Here is a 23741-nt window from a genome sequence, read left to right as displayed (position 1 = left end):
TACTATATCACAAAATGTCATATACATGATCATGGAACAAGAGCCATTTAAGACTTACATTTGCCTATGAAAAACAGGCAAAAAAATTCTTATCAGCATTTTCTTTCAGGGATTAAAATTGTACAATAATTTGCCTAAGAAAATTAAATAGATAACAAAACACCTTTATTTATATGATTGTCGAAAGCCTACCTCTTAAATATTGCACACAGTGCAGTTAAAGTTTATTTGGAGAATTCAGGATAGAGGTATATATATATATATATATATATATATATATATATATATATATATATATATATATATAAAAAAATAGAGGGAAACATTCCACGTGGGAAAAATATATCTAAAAACAAAGATGATGAGACTTACCAAACAAAAGCGCTGGGAGGTCGATAGACACACAAACATACACACAAAATTCTAGCTTTTGCAACCAACGGTTGCTTCGTCAGGAAAGAGGGAAGGAGAGGGAAAGACGAAAGGATGTGGGTTTTAAGGGAGAGGGTAAGGAGTCATCCCAATCCCGGGAGCGGAAAGACTTACCTTAGGGGGAAAAAAAGGACGGCGCGCGCGCACACACACACACACACACACACACACACACACACACACACACACACACACACACATATATATCCATTTCTGCTTGTGTCTGTGTGTGTGTGTGTGTGTGTGTGTGTGTGTGTGTGTGTGTGTGTGTGTGTATGTGTATACCCGTCCTTTTTTCCCCCTAAGGTAAGTCTTTCCGCTCCCGGGATTGGGATGACTCCTTACCCTCTCCCTTAAAACCCACATCCTTTCGTCTTTCCCTCTCCTTTCCTCTTTCCTGACGAAGCAACCGTTGGTTCCGAAAGCTAGAATTTTGTGTGTATGTTTGTGTTTGTTTGTGTGTCTATCGACCTGCAAGTATGTGCAAATACAGGAGAATTATATGTTAGGTATAGCTTCAGCTTCTTCTTTTGCCTTATCCCACCATTCCAATGGTGTCGGCATTGTTATATGGGTTGATGCAATGTTTGTGGTAGTTGGTGGCCCTTCTTGACACCACCACTCCCTTTGGGACGGAATCTGTGTACCCCATCTGTCTGCGTCTAGGATAAAACTATGTTAACATGCGAGAATATTTTCAAGATGTTTGCAGATCATGTATCTGAGTCAGGATATGTGTCCTAGCCCCATATGTACCAAGCTGGTTGTGGAAAACCAGTTAAAAACCACATCTGGGCTCATCATTAATCAACAGAGTGGATTCGCCCACGCCAGGCTAGCCAGACATATGCTGGAAGCACCACTTTAATGCACTCAGTTATAAGGGCAGGTCTTTCAGTATAACTAACTGATGTAACGGGTTTCTTCATCAAGATCACGGCACCAACCACCTGTAACTACTATCTTCCCGGCCTTTATTCATATGTCTCAGATATGAATTACGTTTACCATATTAGAATGATCGATCGTATAACACTGTAAACCGCTCTTTGGAAAACTGCAGAACTGATACTGATATTATCTACCAATGCGAAAGAAGAACTTTCCAGAATGATTCTCTCACCCATGCGACAACAGCCTAATGTTTAATTTCGAATGCCGACATTAAATTATGACATAAACTGCGAACAGAAATATCTGTACGTATCTACAGGTTACAAAATACGTCGAATGAATAGACATTTTAGATCACGACGAGTACATCACAGCTTTACACTTTCTGATCTACAGGTTTTAACTTTTTTGGTGCTTCAACTGTTTATAACTTTTCTGTTATACAAAAATTACAATTACCTTTATATTCACGGACGGAACTGGGAGGTAACATACAGTATACTGACTCGAGCACGCTATGTTTTATTGTCATTGTGAAGCTAATGCAAAAACATCCCGGGTACATTACTTTATCAATACACGAGGTTTTATTTACAGAAAGCTACTAGTAATAATATAACATACCTCAGCATACTTAGTTTGTTTACAAAAACAACGCCTTTGTTTGTTGTGATCATCTGATCAGTTGACAAGCTGTGTCATCTATTCTCAACAGATGGGTTGTGAATCTCTGTTCTCTGGGATTCAGCTCTGTCCTTCATAAGTCATCTTTGGTTTGTTGGGGAAGCTGCTGTGGGGTGAGGTGGACAAACTCCCGCATCGTCGAATAAAATAGTGTTTTTAATTTTAAACATTCATATTGCCCATTTACCACCGCAGAAACGGAATACTAAGCCACTAGTGCGGCTGATAGCGGTTTTACTGGCTATCTAAATACTTTTTTGCAAGTTTGGTATTGGTTTGTGAAACTGTGATAAACCATATTTTCAGTCATAAAGCGTGTCGTTCATTGTTAACACGACGCTAAAAAGAAATGTCATCGTACCCAGTTAAAGGTTATTCGGAAGGAGCAGTAAATCAGAAACCAACCGGTAAGAGAAACATTGTTGTATGAAAACTAAATAAATCGCATTCCCAAATAGATCCAAGTACTGGCTAATGAACGTGCCTTCCTTATTTCCTAAAGGCCCGTCATTTGACAAAAGCAAAGAATGGCAGATGGAATTATTGATGGAGAAACTTCGCACCAAATCAAGCCAGTTCAAATCCTTCGTCGAATGTGCGAAGGCGGTGCGTATGGCACTATTGGTAAGTTGTATATAAATATTTTGCTAGCTTGTAACGAAGGAATGTCATCCACGCTACCAATCTTAATTTTAAAATTTGTCAGGGAATGTCTTGTTTGATAGTATGGATAAATAGACATATCATTTCCCAACGACTAACTCCTGAACCGAGGAAACACCTCTGCCCATGTATCTATTAATGTGTTAGTGGCAATCCTGCCAGCCAACAGGAAAGAACCAAGCAAGCTTTAGGTCAAGTAAGATGTTAATTAGTTAAAGCTGCAGTCAATTCAAAATATTAATGTTTAAGTTTTCTTGTTTTTGCAGATTTTGATAAATTCCTTTTTAAATAATTCTGGGTGCTGTTTATGATGATTGCCTCAAATATAGTCATGCTGAAGACAAGCTTTTCTCACAGCTGGCACAAAAACGAATTTGTGTTGTGCATTGTTGCACTTACTTGGGCAGTGCTGCACTGAAATATCTTTCTGCTGATGATGGTTGAGGCTATCTAAAAAATTTTCTACATGATACGCCCAACAACATTCTGACCAGTACTAGTCATTTTTATGTAACTGAGCTAATTAATAATGTTCTCACATCCAGTGGGGCATTACTTACTAAAAGAAAGCATTACCATTTGGCATGCTTTGTTGCTGATGTTGGGTCTCATAACATGATTATTCAACTAATTTCACCTAATTTTCATTTGTATCCATCTTCTAGCCACCTTTTTTCTAGAAAATGTTTTACAAAAGATAATTGATGATAAGTGTCAGCTATTCCACAATAGCCTGTATACAATGTGTCAAAAACTAGTATTAAAGTTAGAATCTAAGAATATATTACAGCTCCCTTCATATCACTCACATAGGGCCAGACTAGACTAATTACAGCATACACTGAAGCATTCTTCCTGCACTCCGTACACAATACGGAACATGAAAAAATGATTAAATGTAGTTCAATGGGAAATACTGTCACCTACTTCACTGTGGTTTGCAGAGCCTGGACATGGATGTAGCTCATAGTGTATAACACAGCATTGCAGCTTTTAATTACAGACAGGGTGATTCAATGACATATACCGACTTTTTTGAGCAGATTGAAATATTTTAACTCAAGTACGAGACCATGCTCCATCAGAATTTGGACACAGCAGCTCCTCAATGACGATAAGGTGGCAAGGAGTACATTTGCTGTATATTGGACAGTTTTTGAATTTGGTAGTGATAACATCAGAAATCAATTGAAGACTAACTGACATAGCTAATATGTACAGTTTCTTCTTGACTGCTAGCAAGACAGTGAGGTATGACACCGTGTTTGTTTATGGGAAATACGGAAGCGTCCGATCCCGCCCGTCTGCTTTGACCCATGACGTCACAAATACGGCGGAAACAAAAACAAACACACACTCTTTCCACAAGAAGCCTAATGACACTAACGGGACAAGCGCAGGAAATGGGGTGTTTTGGGTGGGGGGCAAACTAAATATAAACAAATTTAGACGCCTTGCGTAGCTACAACGTGTAAGTGAAGACAGCCATGCATGAATACCCACCCACCTCCCCAGGGGGGGGGTCTAGTGTAGCGGGGGATACAACCTGTCGGCTTTGGACAATGACGTCACAAGTCGCCAGAGAGCAGTTTACCATTTTCGCTTTTGCTGTTATGTTTCAGTTTCATTTTTTTACTGATTGCTTAATAAAGTGGATCTGTTTATTCTATCTCGTGAGATTTTTTTTTAAAAAAGCCAAAAAACACTTATCAGCTACTGAAGGGAGCTACAACACTAAGAAGAATCGCTTCTCGTTTGGCGACTTGTGATATCATTGGCCAAAGCTGACGGGTTGTATCCCCTGCTACACTAGTCCCCCCAGGGGTCGTAACCCCTGCAACCCATAGAAGATAAAGATGCTTAAGTAGCTGATTAGTGTTTTTTGTCTTAAAAAAAAAAAATCTCACGGTATAGAACGGACAGATCAGAAAAGTAAATAAAATAAGATAAAAAAGAACTGGAGACAGCCACACTCAAACCAAACTCCGCGCCGTCATGACGTCACACACGACAACACCCTTACGTCACGGGTCAAAGCCGATGCGTGGGATCGGACGCTTCTGTCGACCCTGTTTATGGTTTATGGGCATGCACACAAGGTGGATGGCAGGATGCAAGCATTTCTTTGTGGGGGATGCTGATGAGCTTAACACTTCTTTCGCCCAGTTTGTGATGGCCACAAGAACATAGAGATTTGGATGTTTCGTGAATTGTTTTTGTGATAATTCGTTATGATATGGAATGTGCCAATATTGCAGTTGCAGAATTGTGTTTTATTCATCTCATGACGTTACATTTGCAATCCATGTGGTTTGTGTACAGGAGACATGTCAAAAATTTATAATACTGCTACAATGAGTTTAACACTAATAAGTAATAACATTAAAATAAATAATAACTTTATAAGGATATTTCTTGGTGTATGTAACACATTGTGTTCAGCTCAAATTTCCAGTTTGTCCTGCATGAATTCATCCACTGAGTAATAACATTTCAGTGTCAGTGCCTCTCTTAAGTGGACCTAAATTCATCTGCATTAACTTGTTCCCTTTTAATTTATTACAAAATTTTATTCCCATTTATTAAGGTCCCTAGGCGTACAGTCTGAGGTGGTATGTGGAGACCATGAAACTTTCTTTGTTTCTGGTATCATGTGAAGCGACAAAATGGTTTCACTCAAATAATTCATGATTGTTGTACAAAAATATGATAATCTCATATATGTATAGGAATGGCAGAGTTAATATTTTAAGTTTGCTAAATAATGGACGTCATGGTTCTGTATGATTTGCAGTGCACATATTTTGAGTGATTTTTTTCTGCATTTTTAGTATACACACTATGTTTGTGGAGTTACCCCAAAAAAACAATACCATACCTAATGATGGATTCAAAGTAGCTTGTATATGCTACTTTTTGTGTGTTCATGTCAGTTTCAGCTGATAATATTTGCACTGAAAATGCAAAGCTGCTTAGTTTGTTTGCCAAGCATTCAGTGTGTGCCTGCCAGCTCAAATTTTTATTTAATTTGTACCTAAGAATTTGACTGAGTCAACTTCTTCCATATCTTGGTTATTGTGAACAGTGTTAATCTGCTCATATTTTGACTGTTTGGTTTTGAATTGCATCATGCCAGTCTTAGACAAGTTTAGCTGAAACAAAGATACTGAGGGCACTGATCACAGATTTGGGAATTTTTTCCGAATCCTGATTTTCAAGTAATACAGAACTGATGGGGAACCGATATTTAATGGTAAGTAATTTACGTAGAAGAGAAATAGGACTGGGCCTAATGTGGAGCCTTTTTTTAGTCAGAAAAAGAATATGTGCCATTTAAAGAGATGCTAACGCTTTGCTTTCTGTTTGATAAGTAGGATTTAAGCCACTGTAGGGTGCTGCCGCTAATGCCATACTTTTCCAGTTTGTAAGTAAGCAGTGCATGGTTTACAGAATCAAATGCTTTCGTGAGGTTACATAAAATTCCTTCCTCCTTATTTCTCTTGTCTAGTGACATACTTATTTTCTCAGTGAAACTGTTCACTGCATCTGTGGTGTTTTTCCCCTGCTGAAAACCAAATTGATTGTTTAGAATAATAGAATATTTTGCAAAGAAGTATTGGATTTGGGCAACAGCAAATTTTTCAGATATTTTAGATATGACTTGGAGAATTGAGATAGGATGTTAATTTCTCATGGCCATGCTTGATCCCTTCTTGAAGAGTAGTTTGACTTCAGTATATTTCAGTACCTCAGGCAAACAGCCCTCTTCAAAACTTTGATTTATTATTTGAGCTAGTGGGTTTGCAATTTTATTGTGTACTGCTTTAATAACTTTGGTGGGTATTCTATCCCAATCTCCAGATTTTTTGTTTCTTAGTGTTAGAATAGCATTTTGTACATCCTCCACAGAAACTTTTAAAAATTTTGTAAAGTTTTCAGAGTTTTCTCTTAAGCCAAAGGGATTTACTTTGTTGTGATAATCTGTTACATCTACATCAGACATTGATACATTTATAAAGAATTCGTTAAAGTACTCTGGTATTTGGGTTGGACTTACAATAGTATTTCCTTCAATGTCAATTTTTGAAATTTCTTGGTTGCAGGCTTCAACACCTAGCTCAGATTTAATGGCTGACCACACCGCCTTTGTCTTATTTTTATAATTTAAAATTAGCCTGAATATGATTTTATAGAGTCCAACATATTCAATGAAATCAATATCTTTGTTATATTTTAATTCTCCGTGCAGTTGCCTTTTCATTACACTGGAAATTTTTATGCCCTGGGTAATCCACTTTAATTTATTTGTCATTTTATTGCTGCAGAGTCTGGTGGAAATGTTTCATTAAAGACGCCAAGAAAACTGTTTTTATCACGTGTGTTACAATGATCAAAAGGCTATTTTTTCTCTTTTAGCTTCTTACAAAATATTAGCAAGTTTTCTTTGCTGAAGTTCTCATATGTGAAATGTTCCGGTCTGTCTGTGGCGGCTCAGTGAACAATGCACAAAGGTCTGAAATACCTAGATCTAGACAAAATTTATACACGTCTTCATGTATATAATTAGTTAGAACATTAACAGTACAAGTTGCTGATCAGCCATTGTCTCTGGTAGATTCAAAGAAATTCAATTTGAAACCATATTTTTGTACTAAGTCAGTAAATCTTGAAGTGTAGCAGTTTTTTTTCTTTTTGCTCAACAAAGGTCTTCTAGCATAATTTGAAGCTTAGACGAGAATAGTTGTGTTGATCACACCTCTGGAATTCTGTATATTGAGATGATTATAACATTTGCGAGTGAGTACAGTATTTCTACATAATAGCTCTCAAACACAATTCATCATTTAAATAATTAAAACAATTTCTGGTCTTGTAATTTATGTCATTATGTAGAAGTATACGAGTCTCCACATGACTTGTTTCTTCCGCAAAAGCTACTTGCTAATCTGAAATTCCCTGTTTTGTTTAAAATTTTGTGTCCTCAGTAAACCATTGCTCATTTCTCTAATATTTGCACATTCTGACAGAATGATTTCAATTCCTTGTTTATATTTAAATGGGTTACGTAATGTATATGCTGTTCAGATGATATTCATGGGAAAATAGGCGGATATGTAAGATTCACCTAATTACACGCAGGTGCAGTAAAAAAGTTTTTATTTAAACTAAATCTACTTGAGGTGTTTGGTTGCTACATGGTTGGCAAGTAGTGAGGAATACGTATGTACAATAAAGTACATCAGCTTTCGAAATTGATGCTATCAGCAAGGCAATAGTTCGTCAGCACTGCATAGCCTGTATGAGAATTATTACACCATACAGTTATGCGTATTTTAGCTTCCGAAGTATCAAGACCTCTGTGGGAATATGGGGTTTTCAGTGGAGAGGGGGAGGAGGGGGAATTCTCATTATTAATGCTTGTGAAACTATTAAAAACTTGTAAACTTCAGACCACTGTGGGAAAATAAAGAGTTTTCAGGGGGAAGTTAAATAAAAATGCAAAATGCACATTGCATAAAAAATAGATTGTTATTGTGCAGTATTTGTTGGTCATGCTAGCTCACAACCAAACTATGAATTTGAATCTAAGCTTGACTTCATATTATGCTAAATGTCAGTCCATTTCTACAACGTAGATTTTTTTGTCCTAAAAAAATATGTTGTTGCGGTGACACATTTGTTGCCTTCTAGCAAAGTTCCACTTTCCAATTTCATATGTGTTACAATCTGTGCTCCAAATCAATCTGGTACCAAAACCTTTACTTCCAAAAATTAGTTTCAATGATGAATGGTAGTATTTCAAGCTTCAGTATGTCTAACTGGATAAGCATCAAACCACCTATCGAAAAGACTTGGGCTCAAGCCCCACTCAGCCCAAAGAATTTTTATTCTCTGTCACTTATTGCTTCTTTTGTCCATGGCGAAGATACATCAGAGTGAAAAAAATGCCAGATTGCGCTATTGTTTGGAGGCAGTGTTAAACTGTAGGTCACTCTGTATGGCTGGGAAGTTGGTACAAAGGAAAGCAAAATTGCACCACCTCCATCAGGACCATGCCTAGTATAGCACCAAAGTTTTCAACAAACCTTCTGGCTTAGGACAACTTTGTCTTATCTTGTACTGCTGCTGACACACTGACTACTGTATATGTTTCTACACAATTTTTGATCGATATACAATGCCAGAAAAAAAAAAAAGAATGAAGTGTCCAGAAGGAGGAAACGAAATGATAGTTCATGAATTGGGAGGGTATTTCGTATTATTTCAGTGATTAGAAAATCGAGTCAAATTTACGAAGGATTGGCGGTATGAGCCAATTTTTTGGTAGGACATTGCACCCATGTGGCCTGAATGCATGCACTAATTTGGTTGAGGATGGCATAAAGCCAATATATATCTTCTCCTGAGGCAAGATGGTCCTCCTGTTGTAACTGATCCTCAGTATCCTGGATACTGTCACTGAAACAGTCTCTCACGTGTTCTGTTGGGGACAAATCTGGGGCTTTATGATGAGTAGGCCTGCTCTCACACTTCCATGCAGTCCATCATCGGGCCACTGTCACATCTGAATGCTCCACAAACCTGGATGTCGCAGGTTTCTACCTTCTGGTCTAATGGAGACCCACAGTGAGTCCCCTTTCAAACTCTGTTAGATGCTGAGAACTAGAGATGGGCAAACTCGTTCATCCTTGGGAACTAGTTAACTGCTGATGGTTCTTTTTTGGGAACCGTTCATTTGTGTTTGGTATATGGTTCTTATGAAAAACTGAAAACTGGTTGTGTAGATGACTGAAGGATGGAGGGCACCAAGAGCGGGCACTTGCCTCCCCCCTTGGAGTATAGAGTTTTTATTCATTTCAGAATTCTTACGCACTTTTAGAAGTAATTTCTGTGATTCTGCAGAACCTCTCGTTTAGCCAACCGTAGCTTTGTGTGGCTGATCGCAGGGAAATAATATAGGGTGGCGCACGGAAAACCGGCCCCGAGTACAGACTGCTCGCCAATGACGGATGATGTGTTGCCCGTTAGGAGCAGATACAACAAACAGACAAACATGTAATAATTAGGCACTGAAGAAATAACAAGCTAATGCAAGCAACAATTGCGAAACAATCAATGATGATGTGTAGAGAGCTGGAGAAGAGAACATGAAAATCACACGTGACGCACATGGACTATAGCTCATGTAGTCTTGTAAACCTGTTGGTGGCTGTTTCCCAACTTAATAGACCACAAGTGTCTTGTATAAAATTCTTTGTTTCGACTTCCACTACATAGCTATGCTCCGTTGTAAACAATAATCGTTTACACCCTATATAAACTTCACGTTGTCTCTGAGTTGGTAGGCAAAGTAGAGACTTTAATGGAAGCATAAAATAAATGTGGTTATCTCATACTTGCGTCTCTTAGTAAAAATTAGGTTTTTATGTTGCATTATTAACGTTAATGCAAGAATAATAATAAAAATAATTAAGTTCGCAGTAATAAAGTTTTTGGTTTGAAAGCTGCTCCTGCACAAATGTTTTTGAGATAATAAGTAAATATGATTTTATGGCAATCTATGCCTTTTCAAATGGAGAGGCACTGCTTTTCCTACTGAGCCCAAATGACCCCCCCCCCCCCCAAAGAAACCAAACTAGCAGGTAATGCAAATTGGAAACAACCAAACTTAAAAATAATTAGAGCCTTCCTAAATGTAATGTTTTGTATATGAAAGATACACGAAAATCATTTTATATGAATTTTCTTACACTAAAAATTAAGTTAGCTGCTAAATCAAGTCGATGAAACCAAAAAATGTATAAATAACAAAAAAAAAACGCCTTGTTATAAGTATGTCTTCTGCTGTTCATCGATATAATGAAATGAGCTGATATGCCCTTTTGTTACCTAAAAAGACGTACCTATTACATAAAACTTAATTTTTATGTAATTTACGTAACTATGAAATACTTTTTGATTACCGGTCGTGGACGCTGAATAGCCAGAACCAAGAGCAAGAACAGTTTGGAACACATGTAAAATAGGCGAGCACAGTGAATGAAACGAACAACTGGATACTGAACTAACTAGGAGCAGTCGGCAGTGGAACTGAGACAGGTGGTCATGCGAAGAACGACGAGTGCGGCCGAGGGAGATCGAGACTGAGACGAGCACACGACAGAGGCTGGAATGAGAACTGCCGAAGTGACCGCCGCGACCGAAGTGAACTAGTGAACTAGGAACCGATCGTTCCTCGTTCCTGGGAACTATAAGTAGGCCGCCGCGACCGAAGTGAACTATAAACCGATCGTTCCTCGTTCCCGGAACTATAAGTAGACCGCCGCGACCGAAATGAACTATGAACCGATCGTTCCTTGGAATTCGTTCCTCGGTCCTTTCGTTCATCTTGGTGAACCATTCCTTTGCACCTGTTTGTTCGCGAACTACCCATCTCTACTGAGAACACAGTCTCACACGTGTACTCTACATCTGCATGTCCTTCACAGTGATCACTCAGTATCTGAAACTGTTCCCCCCTCGTTAATAGTGCTCAACATGAACATCACTAATACACTCTGGTGGCCATTCTGCCACATAGATTTGCAATTCTTAATCATTTACAAACACACCAAAGATGTGTATGTGTATAGAGTAACGTTACATTGACATTTGATCATATGTTCCGGTTGCTTCGCTTTTTTTGTCTGGCAGTGTGTAATGTAATGCTATCCTGATTCTTTGTTTTAAATATGCAACACTGTTTTTCAAAATCTCAATAAACTTACAGATTACTGATTATGCTTTTAAAATTATACCTACACTATGTGATCTACAGTATCCGGACACCCTCAAAAAAACATGTTTTTCATATTAGGTGCATTGTTCTGCACCTACTGCCAGGTACTCCATATCAGCAACCTCAGTAGTTATTAGATGTTGTGAGAGAGCAGAATGGGGTGCTCCGCGGAACTCATGGACTTCGAACATGGTCAGGTGATGGGTGTCACTCGTGTCATACATCTGTACGTGAGATTTCCACACTCCTAAACATCCCTAGGTCCACTGGACATTGCTACAAGTGAACTTGACAAAAAAAATCTAACAATTGGCAAAACCTAAAAGAAAATTTCATCGAAACAGCACAAAATGTATTTCCACTTCAAAAGAAACAAAACCAACCTTGGTGGAACACAAATTGTGAAACAGTAGTTAATTCTAGGCATGAGGCATTCAAAAATTAGAATAGTAACAAAACTGAAAAAATTGTACAACACTTTCTAACTGTAACAAAAGAAACATCTAAATTAATTTGACAGACTAAAAGAAATAACATAAAGTCCCAGCTTTTAGAAACTTGAAAAGATTTCCAAAAGAACAATACAAGACACTTTTATGAAACATTCAAAACAAAACTAATGACTTAACATCACAGTATTTGCTTCAAAAATGAAAATGGCAGTGTGACTCTTAAAAACCAGGAAAATTGTAAGATACTTACTAATTATTTTGAAAAACTGTTAGCCGGCCGATGTGGCCGAGCGGTTCTAGGCGCTTCAGTCTGGAACCGCGCGACCGCTACAGTCCCAGGTTCGAATCCTGCCCCGGGCATGGATGTGTGTGATGTCCTTAGGTTAGTTAGGTTTAAGTAGTTCTAAGTTCTAGGGGACTGATGACCTCAGATGTTAAGTCCCATAGTGCTCAGAGCCATTAAACTGTTACACTGTCCAGAAACAGTGAATAAATTCCAACCACAGCTAACTAACAACACCAACCCTAATTCTAAAAATGAAATTGTAATAACAAAACAAATTAAGAGACTTAAAAACAATAAAGCATCCAGAGAAGATGGCATAATTGCAGAACTGCTAAAATCAGTTGGCCCTAACACTATGAAAGAGATCACTCAACTAATAGGACATATCTGTCAAACTTAGAAATTATCCGAAGACTGGAAAACTGCCCTAAGTCATCCATTGCATAAAAACGGGGATAGAACCTATGTTAATAATTACCTAGGAATCTCTCTTCACCTGGTCACATACAAAATTGTCTTGCAGTGTTTACTTGATCGAGCCCAAGAACAGTTAGAACCTAAAATTGGTGAAACAAGGCAGGCTTTAGACCAAAAAGATCCTGTCCAGAGCAGATTCTTAATTTAAAACTAATTCTTAGGCACCGAAGGATCTCTAGTAACAATATTGTATGTACAAATTAAACAATGGAAAATCCAGGATGGAATGCAACAGTATTATGAGAAGGAAAGTTGCTACTCACCATATAGCGGAGATGCTGAGTCGCAGATAGGCACAACAAGAAGGCTCTCACAATTATAGCTTTCGGCCATTAAGGCCTTTGTCAACAATAAACACACACACACACACACACACACACACACACACACACACACACGCAAACCCTAGTCACACACATGACTGCAGTCTCAGGCAACAGAAACCACACTTAGAGCAGCACACCAGTGCACGATGGGAGTGGCGACTGGGTGGGGCTGAGGAGAAGGCTGGAGCGAGGAGGGGGAGGGATAGTATGGTGGGGGTGCCGGACAGTTAAATGTCGCAGGTTAGATGGAGGGCAGGGGAGAGGTGTAAATACATTTGTGGATTTGGAAATGATCTACAACTCAGTCGATGGTGAATCTTTTTTCCAAATTTTAAAGGAACAGATGCTAGATAATAAAAATCTAATGCTGATTAAGGAAACGTTAACCCACACTAGCTCTAAAGTTAAATTCATGTGAGAAATTCCTGAAGCATTTGATATAAAGACTGGTGTTAGACAGAGAGATGGACTCTCCTTATTACTGTTTAACTGCCTATTACTGTTTAACTGTGTTTTGGAAAAGGTAATAACTGAATGTCGAGAGCAAAAGTTGAGTCAAAATATAGATCAATCAATCAAGTTAGGCAGAAGTAATATCAGAATAGACTGCCCTGCATTTGCAGATGAGCAGGCAGTTTTAACTAGTGATGTTACCATAGATCAAAAACAAATTGAAATTCCTAAATAACTTGTGGAAAAAGTAGGACTATAAATATCATCTGAAAAAATGGAATATATGACATGCAACGTACCAGTACCAAAGGTTTTGAACATGAAATATTTGAAAATAAAAATGTTTTCTCGGTTTAAATACTTGGGAGAAATCATTCAAGAAAACAGTGTGGAAAAAATTAACTTCTCATGGTTGGGATTCACAGTCATATAATATTCCTTAAAAGACATCATAATCGCCGTTGACTGTATGAAATATTGATTATTACAATTGCAATTTCGGCCTTAGGGCCATTTTCAAGTAACACGGCAAAAGTTACCAAAACACAAAAAATACAAAAATGAAGCACAGGGTGTATATACATAATTATAAAAGCATTTCATTAAGATAGTAGCGTAATTATAAAAATTGGCGAGGAATGTACATAACTTACATTCCGTCAGAATATAGGACTATCTGACATGAGTACATGTCGTCGTCAAAATTTTGATTATCACTACGTGATACCCTCACCCAGCCGACCTCCATTTCCCCAGTGCACACTGCCTACCATTTTTCTGCCGTGAGCCTTCAAAGGCTGGTACTCGGCAATCAGCAAGGTGACTGCCCTTCATTTGTTCCTTATCCTCCTTTCCCCAGTATGAATTTTCTCCAATGGAACGTTCATGGCATTAGATCCAACTAGGAGGCATTATGGCTGCTCTTGAAATCACAACGTCCAGTTGTTTTTTACATCCAGGAAACAAAATTGCATCTTTGTGGCTGCTTCAACCTCCCTCATTTCCTTCTGATCCACATTGACCCCCCCCCCCCCCCCCCCCCTCCCCCGAGGGCAGCATTCCACATCATGGGGGAGTCATACTGCTCATTCAGGATGACATGATGTCTATGGCCAAACCATCTCACTGAACACCCCACTGCAAGCTGTTGCAGCTTGCATTTTCCTTCCTCGTTTCATGTTTTCTCTTTGTAACTTCTACATCCTTTTGTCATTTGCCATTTGCTCCAGCTTGTTGGTCAGCTCCCTCACTCGTTTTTGCTGCTCTGCAACTTTAATGCCCACCATCCCCTTTGGGGCTCTGCGAGAACCTATCCAAGAGGTTCCCACTTGGCTGTCCTTCTCCATCAACTTAACCTCACCTGTCTTAACACTGGAGTGCCTACGTTCCGTTCAGACCCCATGCAAACCTGTTCCCGCTTGGACCTCTCATTCTGCACTGCCTAGCTTGCCCATTGCCTTGAATGGTCTGTTCTCTCTGACACGTACTTGAGCAACCACTTCCCATGTGCAATCCGTTTGCTGACTTGTACCTCACGTGCATGTAAACCCAGTCGGCAGCTTTCTAAGGCTGGCTGGAGGTTTTACTTCTCCCTGGCGACCTTCGATGATCAACATTTCCACAGTTGCGATGACCAGGTAGACTACCTTACAAACGTTATCCTTACTACGGCAGAATTTTCCATACCTCGCACTTCTTCTTTACTGTGTTGTGTCCTAGTCACCTGGTAGACTGAGGCATTCTGCTATGAGATTCGGTAGCTGAATTTCCTTTACTAGTTCTTTTAACAGTTTCACTACCTCTTGCATCATGTGGTGCAACCTCAATCAGCTCTCTGGGATCAAGATTCATTCCGTGATTTCCGACCTGACCGTAGCAGATGATGTCATGAACCCTATTGCTGTGCCGCCGCCGCCCCCCCCCCCCCCCCCCCCCATGGAGCTCATGGTTCTTTTGTCAGTTCATGCGTGTGTGCTGGGGCCCCCAAGCTATCAAGCTATTGCAGTCCAGTCTTCCTCCCCTGGCTGCATTTTCTTAACAGTGGCCCTCCCTACCCCCCTCCTCCCTCCTTCCCCTCTCTGTGTTTTGATTTATGTTGACCTGGCTATCCACCTAGTTCCCTGTATTGCTTGCAATTTTGTTCCTCCTGCCTGTTCCCTTTCATCCTTTGTGGTGTTTAGGTCCCCGCTTTAGTTTTGACTTCCAGTTCTAAATTTTCTGTTTCTAGTGTGAACCATTTGGGGAAGAACTTCCTCCCTAGCATCTACGGCGTGGATTCCTCTTCCCCTTCCTTCCCCTTTTCCTTCTCTGCTGTAGTCGCTCCACCCCACTAGGTCATCAGCACCTGAAGCCAGTCCTTGTGATGGGGCTGCCATGTACCCATCTGACTGAGTACCCCGACAACACAGGGATCACACTTCTGATACCTGAGCTGTTGCCTCCCCATGTGTGCCTAAGAGTGGTTGCTTGTCACTTCAGAGCATCAGAACTTCAGGCACTAGCTGCCATGCCAGATGGCCCTTGCTGTGGCTCAGTGGTTTCCATGGGGAGAGCCCCTGATTGGAGTGGGTGTTATCAGGGTGGATGCTTCGCACATGAAGCATATGAGGCTCCAAAAATCTGGCCAATCTCCTAAGGCCATCTCTTTGAGTAGTAACAAATCATTGAATACTACTTCTTATGATCCTGCGGCCTTCTCTTCCCTGGCTACACCCTGGAGGGAGGGCCAGGCTCCCTGGCTTTGGACAAAACACTTGCCCCGCTACATGGTCTGTACTAGAACGGACGGGGACACATTCACCTCCACAAAGCCATTGTTTTTGTGGGGAATATTGAGGACAAGATTGGTAAAGGTAAGTCTCTCAGGTCGGACTCCCTGTTGATCAAAGCGTCCTCAGCTGCACAATCTGCAGTTCTTTGTGCTTATGATTGTCTTGACAATGTCACAGTGTCTATTACCCCTCACCAGTCTCTGAATATGGTGCAGAGAGTGATTTTTCATAGGCACCTCATCCTGCAAACTGATGAGGAGCTCCGGATTAATCTAGAGCAACTCGGCGTTCATATTGTTTGACGGGCGCACAAATACCGGCGCCTTCATTCTGGCTTTTGAGGCAGATACCGTCCCAGAGAAGGTCAAGATTATGTTCTACAGATGTGATGTGAAGCACCATCCACTGTGGCTGAGTGGTTCTAGGCACTTCAGTCTGGAACTGTGCGACCACTACGGTCGCAGGTTCGAATCCTGCCTCGGGCATGGATGTGTGTGATGTCCTTAGGTTAGTTAGGTTTAAGTAGTTCTAAGTTCTAGGGCACTGATGAGCTCAGATGTTAAATCCCATAGTACTCAGAGCCATTTGAACCATTTGTGATTTGAAGCTGTACGTCCCGCCACCCATGAGGTGCTTTCAGTGCATATGTTTTGGCCATATGTCTTCCCGCTGTACGGCAGACCATCTATGTGGTAACACCCACTCCATGAGGGAAGCACCTGTGTTCCACCACCTGTGTGTGTCAATTGTCGTGACCACCACTCTCCACACTCTTCAGATTGCCACGCTTACAAGAGAGAAAGAAGAGCCAAGAATACAAGTCCGTGGATTGCCTATCTTATGCTGAGGCTCACCAAAATATGACAAGACTCCATCCATTGTCACTTTCATCAACTTTTGCCTGCATTACATTCTTTCCCCCTCCCCTCCCCTTCCCCTGCAGTTCCCACTCCCTCCCCTCCGGGAGCTGCTCCCCCTCCCTGGCTGAAGAAGTGACCCCCCCCCTTCCCCCCCCCCCCCCCTCCTCTTCCCAGGACCCTCCCTCCGGTGTCTCTCAGGCCGGAAGCCTACTAGCACAACTTGACCACGAGCCACACCATCTGTGCACTCCGATATCGCCTGCTCTCTTTCGGTTCCGGATCTTGCAGAAGCCCGTTCTCCCTCTATGCCCTGCCCTACTCTACCTCTGAAGGAGGAGGAGGAGGAGGAGGAGGAGAAGAAGAAACATAAGTCCCTGGACAAAGCCCTTCCTTTGCCCCCGAGGTACCATCTCTGCCCTCACAACCTGAGACTGACTTCCTATTTATGGATGTCACGTCATCCCTGTCGGTGACAACCACTGACCGAGTGACATGACCTTCCCTTGGTTTCTTTATGTCTAACCATACGATAATGCAGTGGAAATGCAATGGATATTATTGTCACCTGCTGGAAATACAATGCCTTGTTTCCTCCTATTCTGTGTTCTGTCTTGCTCTTCAAGAAAGCACTTCCATGATGACCACTCTCCAACGTTTCATGGTTATCGGGCATTCTGCCAGATCTGTGCCCACCTGGGGGTAGCATCTGGAAGGATCTGCATGTTGGACCACACCAGTGTCATTAGTGACTGGATTCCCATTTGTACCAGTTTGGAAGCAAAAATGGTTAGAGTGCAAACGACTCCGGCAATTACCATTTGCAATGTATACCTCCTTCCAGGTAGGAAAATTTGTAAATTTGTGGTAAGTTCTAAGGTCATCAGTCCCTAGACTTACACACTACTTAATCTAACTTAAACTAACTTACGCTAAGGACAACACACACATCCATGCCCAAGAGAGGACTCGAACCTCCGACAGGGGGAGCCGCGCGAACCGTGGCAAGGTGCCCTTAGACCCCACGGCTATCGCGTGCAGCTCCAGGTAGGCCACTTCGTTGTGTAGAATATGTAGAACTGTCTACCTTCAACAGCAGCTCCTATCCCCATATCTCCTCCTCTGGGACTTCAGTGCACACCACCCTCTGTGGGGGAGTGCCACTTCGATGGGTAGGGGTCTTACAATTGACCAACTTATTACTGACTTTGATTTGTGTCTCCTAAATGATGATTTCCTTACCCACTTCAGGGCTGCTCATGGCACCTTTACTGCTATCGATCTCACAATCTACTCCTCTGCTCACGCGGCTTCCCGGCATTGTTCACCCCATGATGATCTTTGTGACAGTGATCACTTTCCAATGAGATTTTTGTTCCCCTGCCACCACCAGGCAGACACGCCTCTACGTTGCGCGTTGTGCAGAGCCAATTGGTCTTTATATACTTCTGCTGTGCACTTTGACAGCTGTCTCTCAAACTGCATTGATGCGGTCATGCAGGGCATCTCTGCAACTATTCTTCATGCTCGTGGCACTGCTGTCCCCCTATCCTCGTCGTCAACTGGTACCTCGGTGGACCGAGGACGTAGCAGCCGCTGTCCAGGAACATCGATGGTCACTGCAACAATTTAAACGACACCCTTCGCAGACCGACCTCTTCCTTTTAAGTGTCTCTGTGCTAAGGCTCCCTACCTTATTAAGCAGAGTAAAAATAAATGCTGGGGGTGCTATGTTTCCTCCCTGGAGACATATGTCTCTTCATCGCAGGTTTGGTCTAAGCTCTTTAGTCGTCTTGGGTGCCAGTGACAATCCACTGTCCACGGTCTTGCCCTCCGAGGTGCTCTTTGTACTGATCCATTGGTCATTGCATAATACCTCATGACACACTTTGCGACAGCATTGGTGTCCTCTTCCTATCCTGCTACCTTTCTTTGACAGAAACGCTAAGTTGAACAGATGCCCCCTCTGTTTCAACCCTCACCAAGCTGAACTCTTTAATGAACCCTTCACTGAATGGGAATTTTTGCAGTCTCTTACCTCTTCACCTGACACAGTCCCAGGCTTGGATTCCAACCAGATGATCCAGCTCTTGATCATTACTCAGAGGCAACATCTATTCAGGGCCTTTAACTGCATTTGGCTCACGGGTGCCTTCCCCTTGCAATGGCGAGACAGTATAGCTTCCCGTCTCCTTAAGCCCGGGAAGAACTCGTCTCTCGACAGCTACTGCCCGATTAGTCTGGCAAATGTACTTTGTAAACTGCCTGAGAGGTTGGTTAGCTTCCGATTATCTTGGTACTCAAATCTCTGGGCTTTTGTTCCTATATCAGTGTGGCTTCCAGGAGGGACAATCTCCAACTGATCATTCACTCATGTTGGGAACAGCAATCCGATAGGCTTTTACCAACCACTGGCACCTTGTCACGGTCTTCTTTGACCTACATAAGGCATACAACACGGCTTGGCGCCATCACATTTTAGTTATCCTCCGTGACTGGGGCTTTTACGGCCTCATCCTGATTTCTATTCTCGAATTTTTATTCTACTGGCTCTTCCAGGTTCAAGTTGGTACTTCATTCAGGATTTGCATCTTGTGCTGCTCACTCTCGATAGCATCTGCTGAGTGCCGGCTCTGAGGTGCCATCCGATGGGCCTCTGGATGGGCCATCTCCCATGGATTCCAGTTTTTTCCCCTCTGAAACACAGGTCACGCATTTTTTTGTTGTCAGTCCACAGCACACCCACAACCCAAATTTCAGTTAGGTGACCAGCTCATAGATGTTGTATCACAGACCCGTTTCTTGGATCTTATTTTTGATAAAAAGCTGATGTGGCTGCCCCGTATTTGCCACCTGAAGACTACACGCATGCAGAATCTTACTGCTCTCTGCGCCGTGGCCAACACATGTTGAGGTGCAGACCGTGCTACTCTTCTCCATCTTTACCATGCCATAATGTAGTCCAGGCTAGATTATGGAAGTCAGGTTTAGGACTCAGCGGCTCCTTCCACTCTGAAAATACTTGACCCTGTTCACCATTGTGGGTGCGTCTGGCTATTGGTGCGTTTTGCACTCGTTGACAGTCTCCTCACAAAAGCGGGGATTACCCCTCTACAAATACGATGGAGCCAACTCCTGGTTTCATATGCAATCGCCATTCACTGATTCCCTGACCATCCTGTGTACCCTGTCCTCTTTGCAAACAAGGCATGTCCTTCCTGGTAACCACCCATGGGTGGGATTGTCGGTTGGAATACGTCTCACTTCCCTCTGTCGGGATGTCCACCTGCACTCATTGGAATGTGCCCTGTTTATTTCATCCCAAATCCCTGCTTGGATGGTGCCTAGACCACAGATAGGACCAACCTTTCCAGGGTCCTAAGCTCTCTGTTGCCCCTTCCAGTGTTTCGTATATTCCATCCTCACAGATTTCCAGGGTGCCACCATCTTCTACAGTAATGGTTCTAAGATGATAGACAAGGCAGGATACGCTTTCACGTCTCCTACTCGCTTAGAGCACCATTTATTGCTGGGATCATGTAGTCTGTTCACAGTAGAGCTGTTAGCCATTAACAGGGCCCTTCATTTTGTTACTCACGCCTCTCTGCACAGTGTTTTAATATGTACTGACTCAATGAGCAGCCTGCAGGCTATCGACCGATGCTACCCTCGTCACCCTTCGGTCTCTGTTACCCATGATCTTCTCTCTGCCATAGGCCGTGCCACCTCCTCAGTTGTCTTTCCCTGGGTACCAAGTCATGTGGGCTCAACATGGAACAAACTGGCTGATGGTTTGGTTAGAGAAGCAGATACTTACCCCCCCCTTCTCTTTCATAATTCCAGCTGTGGATATGCGGATTTACATAAATCTCTCTTTGTGGAATGACATCTGTGGGCTACTACTGTCAATAATAAATTACGCACAATCTAGGAGACTGCTGTAATTTGGTGCTCTTCCTTCTGCTCTGCTCGGATGGAGTCTACTGTCTTATGCCATCTACGCATTGGTCATACCAGTGTCACCCACTGTTTCCTCTTTCATAACAGAAGACCCCCACAATGTAGTTGTGGAGCTATACTGACGCTATCCTCTATATTTGTGGAATGTCCCCTTCTTTTGGCCCTTCATACTAAGTATAGTCTTTCAGATTCCTTAAATTTGATATTAGCAGACAATTTATGGATGGTTGAACTGGTCTGCAGTTTCCTCCGTGAAACTGGTTTTTATTTTCAGACATAAGGTTTTGCTTTATTCCTGGAGCAGGACAGGGTGGTTGTGGTTGGGGCCCCTCTTCATGTTTTCTCGGGCTGGGACCCATGATCACTCCCCTATGGAAAGACCGCTCTTTTACTCCTGTTTTTTTTCCAGTTTTTAGATTTAGCCTACCCTTTTGTACCTTCTGCTGTGTGTGTCTTAAGTTCCTCGTTTTATAGTTTGAATACTATGACTGGATCGGTCCACTTATAGCAGACCCTCTCTCTGTTATAACTTCAAGTTGAACTAATATATTTCAAGGAAGACGCAATACGTGAAAGTCACAGATCAAGTAAACAGAGTAAGACGTGTGTACACTTTAACAGTCAAATCATAACTGAGTCCAAGTCTAGTGGCCGCTGGCTGGCTGGCCACTTAGGTGGCGCTGCTGCTGCTGCATGGCTGGCAGACAGCGCTGCATGTAGAAGAGGTGCGTAACTGCGCGGCGGCACTTTGTAAGATCGGCGAGCCACAACACTTTTCCCCCCTTTGAATTTTTTGCACAGGTCTTGATGGAGGTGGCCTGTAGATTGATAATGTCCATAGGTGTTGTTCGACTGGCCGTAAAGTCTCGAGGAGGAGGCTTCCCGTACGGACGGAAGTATCCCCGATGATAATGGTTCGAGATGACAGGAGACGTGGGGGCTGAATCTGCTGGGGCCCCGTGCACCAATCTGCCCATTGCGGCAAATCCGGTTGTTATAACAGGAGACATGGGCGATGTGTCTGCATCCGTAGGAGATAGAGGCGAGTAGAGTTGCTCTGACAGATGATGGTCATCTGTTTCCTGCATGGGCGCGTCTCCTGGTGGTGTCAGTTTTTGTGCTGGCACCGATATGATGGTGAGAGGACTGCGTTGTGAGTAATGAGATATTCCAGTATCCTGAATGTCAGGTAGAGCCGAAGGTGGTGTAGCGGCATCAGGAACAGGCATTGCCGGCATACGAGGCCGAAGCTGGTCCAAATGATGCACTGCAACACCCGTGTCCGTCTGGATTTCATACAGGCGTTGGCCACGGTGTCGTAAGATGCAGCCAGGACTTCATTTTGGCCACCTGCCATATCCCCGAACCCATACAAGGTCGTCCGCAGCAAACCGGACAAGCGAAGGCACCCGCGGCCGTGAGGTGGAAGGCGGCAGAAGATGAAGTAGTGTGCGGGGCTGTTGGCCATGTAAGAGCTCTGCCGGGCTGTGGTCGCCCATGGGGGTGAAACGGTAAGAAGCCAGAAATTGGAGAAGCGCATCATCAGCAGAAGAAGAAGTCAGGAGTTTCCTCATCTGAGCCTTAAATGTGTGGACCAGTCGTTCAGCCTCATCATTTGACTGTGGATGGAACGGAGGGGCCGTGACATGCATGACGCCGTGACGGGCACAAAAATCCGCAAAATCGGAAGACGCAAATCGCAAAATCGGAAGAGGCAAATTGCGGACCATTATCATCAGTAACAAGAGTAGAGGGAAGGCCTTCCAAAGAGAAAATGCAAGCGAGAGCATTGGTGGTTGCCGCGGTGGTAGGCGACGCGCAGAGGGCAATGAAAGGAAAGTTAGAGTAGGCGTCAATAACGAGAAGCCAACAAGTACCTAAAAAAGGTCCCACGAAGTCAGCATGAATAAGCTCCCAGGGCTTCTCAGGCGATGGCCACAGTCACAAAGTTGACTTCGGAGCGGCGGCCTATGACGCACAAAGGCCGCAGGCAGCGACCATGTGTGCGATTTCAGAGTTGATGCTGGGCCAGTACACATGACGGCGCGCCAGAGATTTTGTGCGAGAGACACCCCAGTGCCCCTGGTGAAGGAGTCGCAAGACCGACGCACGCAAAGGAGCAGGTACCACAACACGCGGCGAAGCATTTTCGGTGGAAAGGAGGATAACACCATCCCTAGCCGTGAGGCGGTAACGCAAAGCATAGTAGTTCCGCAACGGATCAGAAGTCTTAGCGGACGGGCGATCTGACCAACCCTTCTGATTACAGCGTACAACCTGGGAGAGGGTAGGGTCAGAACCCGTAGCCGCCGCCAGCCGGTCCCCGGTGATGGGGAACCCGTCCACAACCCGCTGTTCGACAACATCCAGGTGGAAACACAAATGTTCGTCCCTATCGAATGCCAGATCAGGACCCATGGGAAGGCGAGACAGTGCATCAGCATTCGCATGTTGAGCCGTTGGCCAGAAATGAATCTCATAATTGAAACGAGACAAGTAAAGAGCCCAACGCTAGAGGCGGTGTGCAGCCTTGTCGGAAAGTGACGTTGATCGATGAAACAAGGAAACAAGTGGTTTGTGGTCCGTAACAAGATGAAATTTGGATCCATAGAGAAAAACACCAAACTTATGAAAAGCATAAATAATGGCCAAAGCTTCTTTTTCAATTTGAGAATACTTTAGTTGGGCATCCGTGAGCGTTTTGGAG

General features: G+C 42.8%; 1 protein-coding gene and 1 long non-coding RNA gene across 2 annotated transcripts in view; one reads left to right on the top strand and one right to left on the bottom strand.

Moving 5' to 3' along the window:
* LOC126473347 (uncharacterized) overlaps positions 1-2117 on the bottom strand; it is a 43314-nt gene extending 41197 nt beyond the window's left edge. The window contains exon 1 of the long non-coding RNA XR_007586439.1: positions 1951-2117. This is a non-coding gene — a long non-coding RNA (uncharacterized LOC126473347). The remainder of the gene's footprint in view (positions 1-1950) is intronic.
* A 10-nt stretch (positions 2118-2127) lies between these two features.
* Positions 2128-23741, top strand: part of LOC126473346 (mediator of RNA polymerase II transcription subunit 1) — a 221400-nt gene continuing 199786 nt past the window's right edge. Inside the window, exons 1-2 of the mRNA XM_050100343.1 lie at positions 2128-2417; positions 2513-2634. Coding sequence (XP_049956300.1) covers positions 2360-2417; positions 2513-2634 — 180 coding nt within the window. The 5' untranslated portion in view covers positions 2128-2359. The remainder of the gene's footprint in view (positions 2418-2512; positions 2635-23741) is intronic.

This window comes from Schistocerca serialis, chromosome 4 (genome assembly GCF_023864345.2).
Source record: "Schistocerca serialis cubense isolate TAMUIC-IGC-003099 chromosome 4, iqSchSeri2.2, whole genome shotgun sequence".
In the NCBI taxonomy this organism is placed as follows: Eukaryota; Metazoa; Arthropoda; class Insecta; order Orthoptera; family Acrididae; genus Schistocerca; species Schistocerca serialis.
Note: the sequence above shows the minus strand (reverse complement) of the source record. Positions and strands in the feature narration are given on the sequence as shown.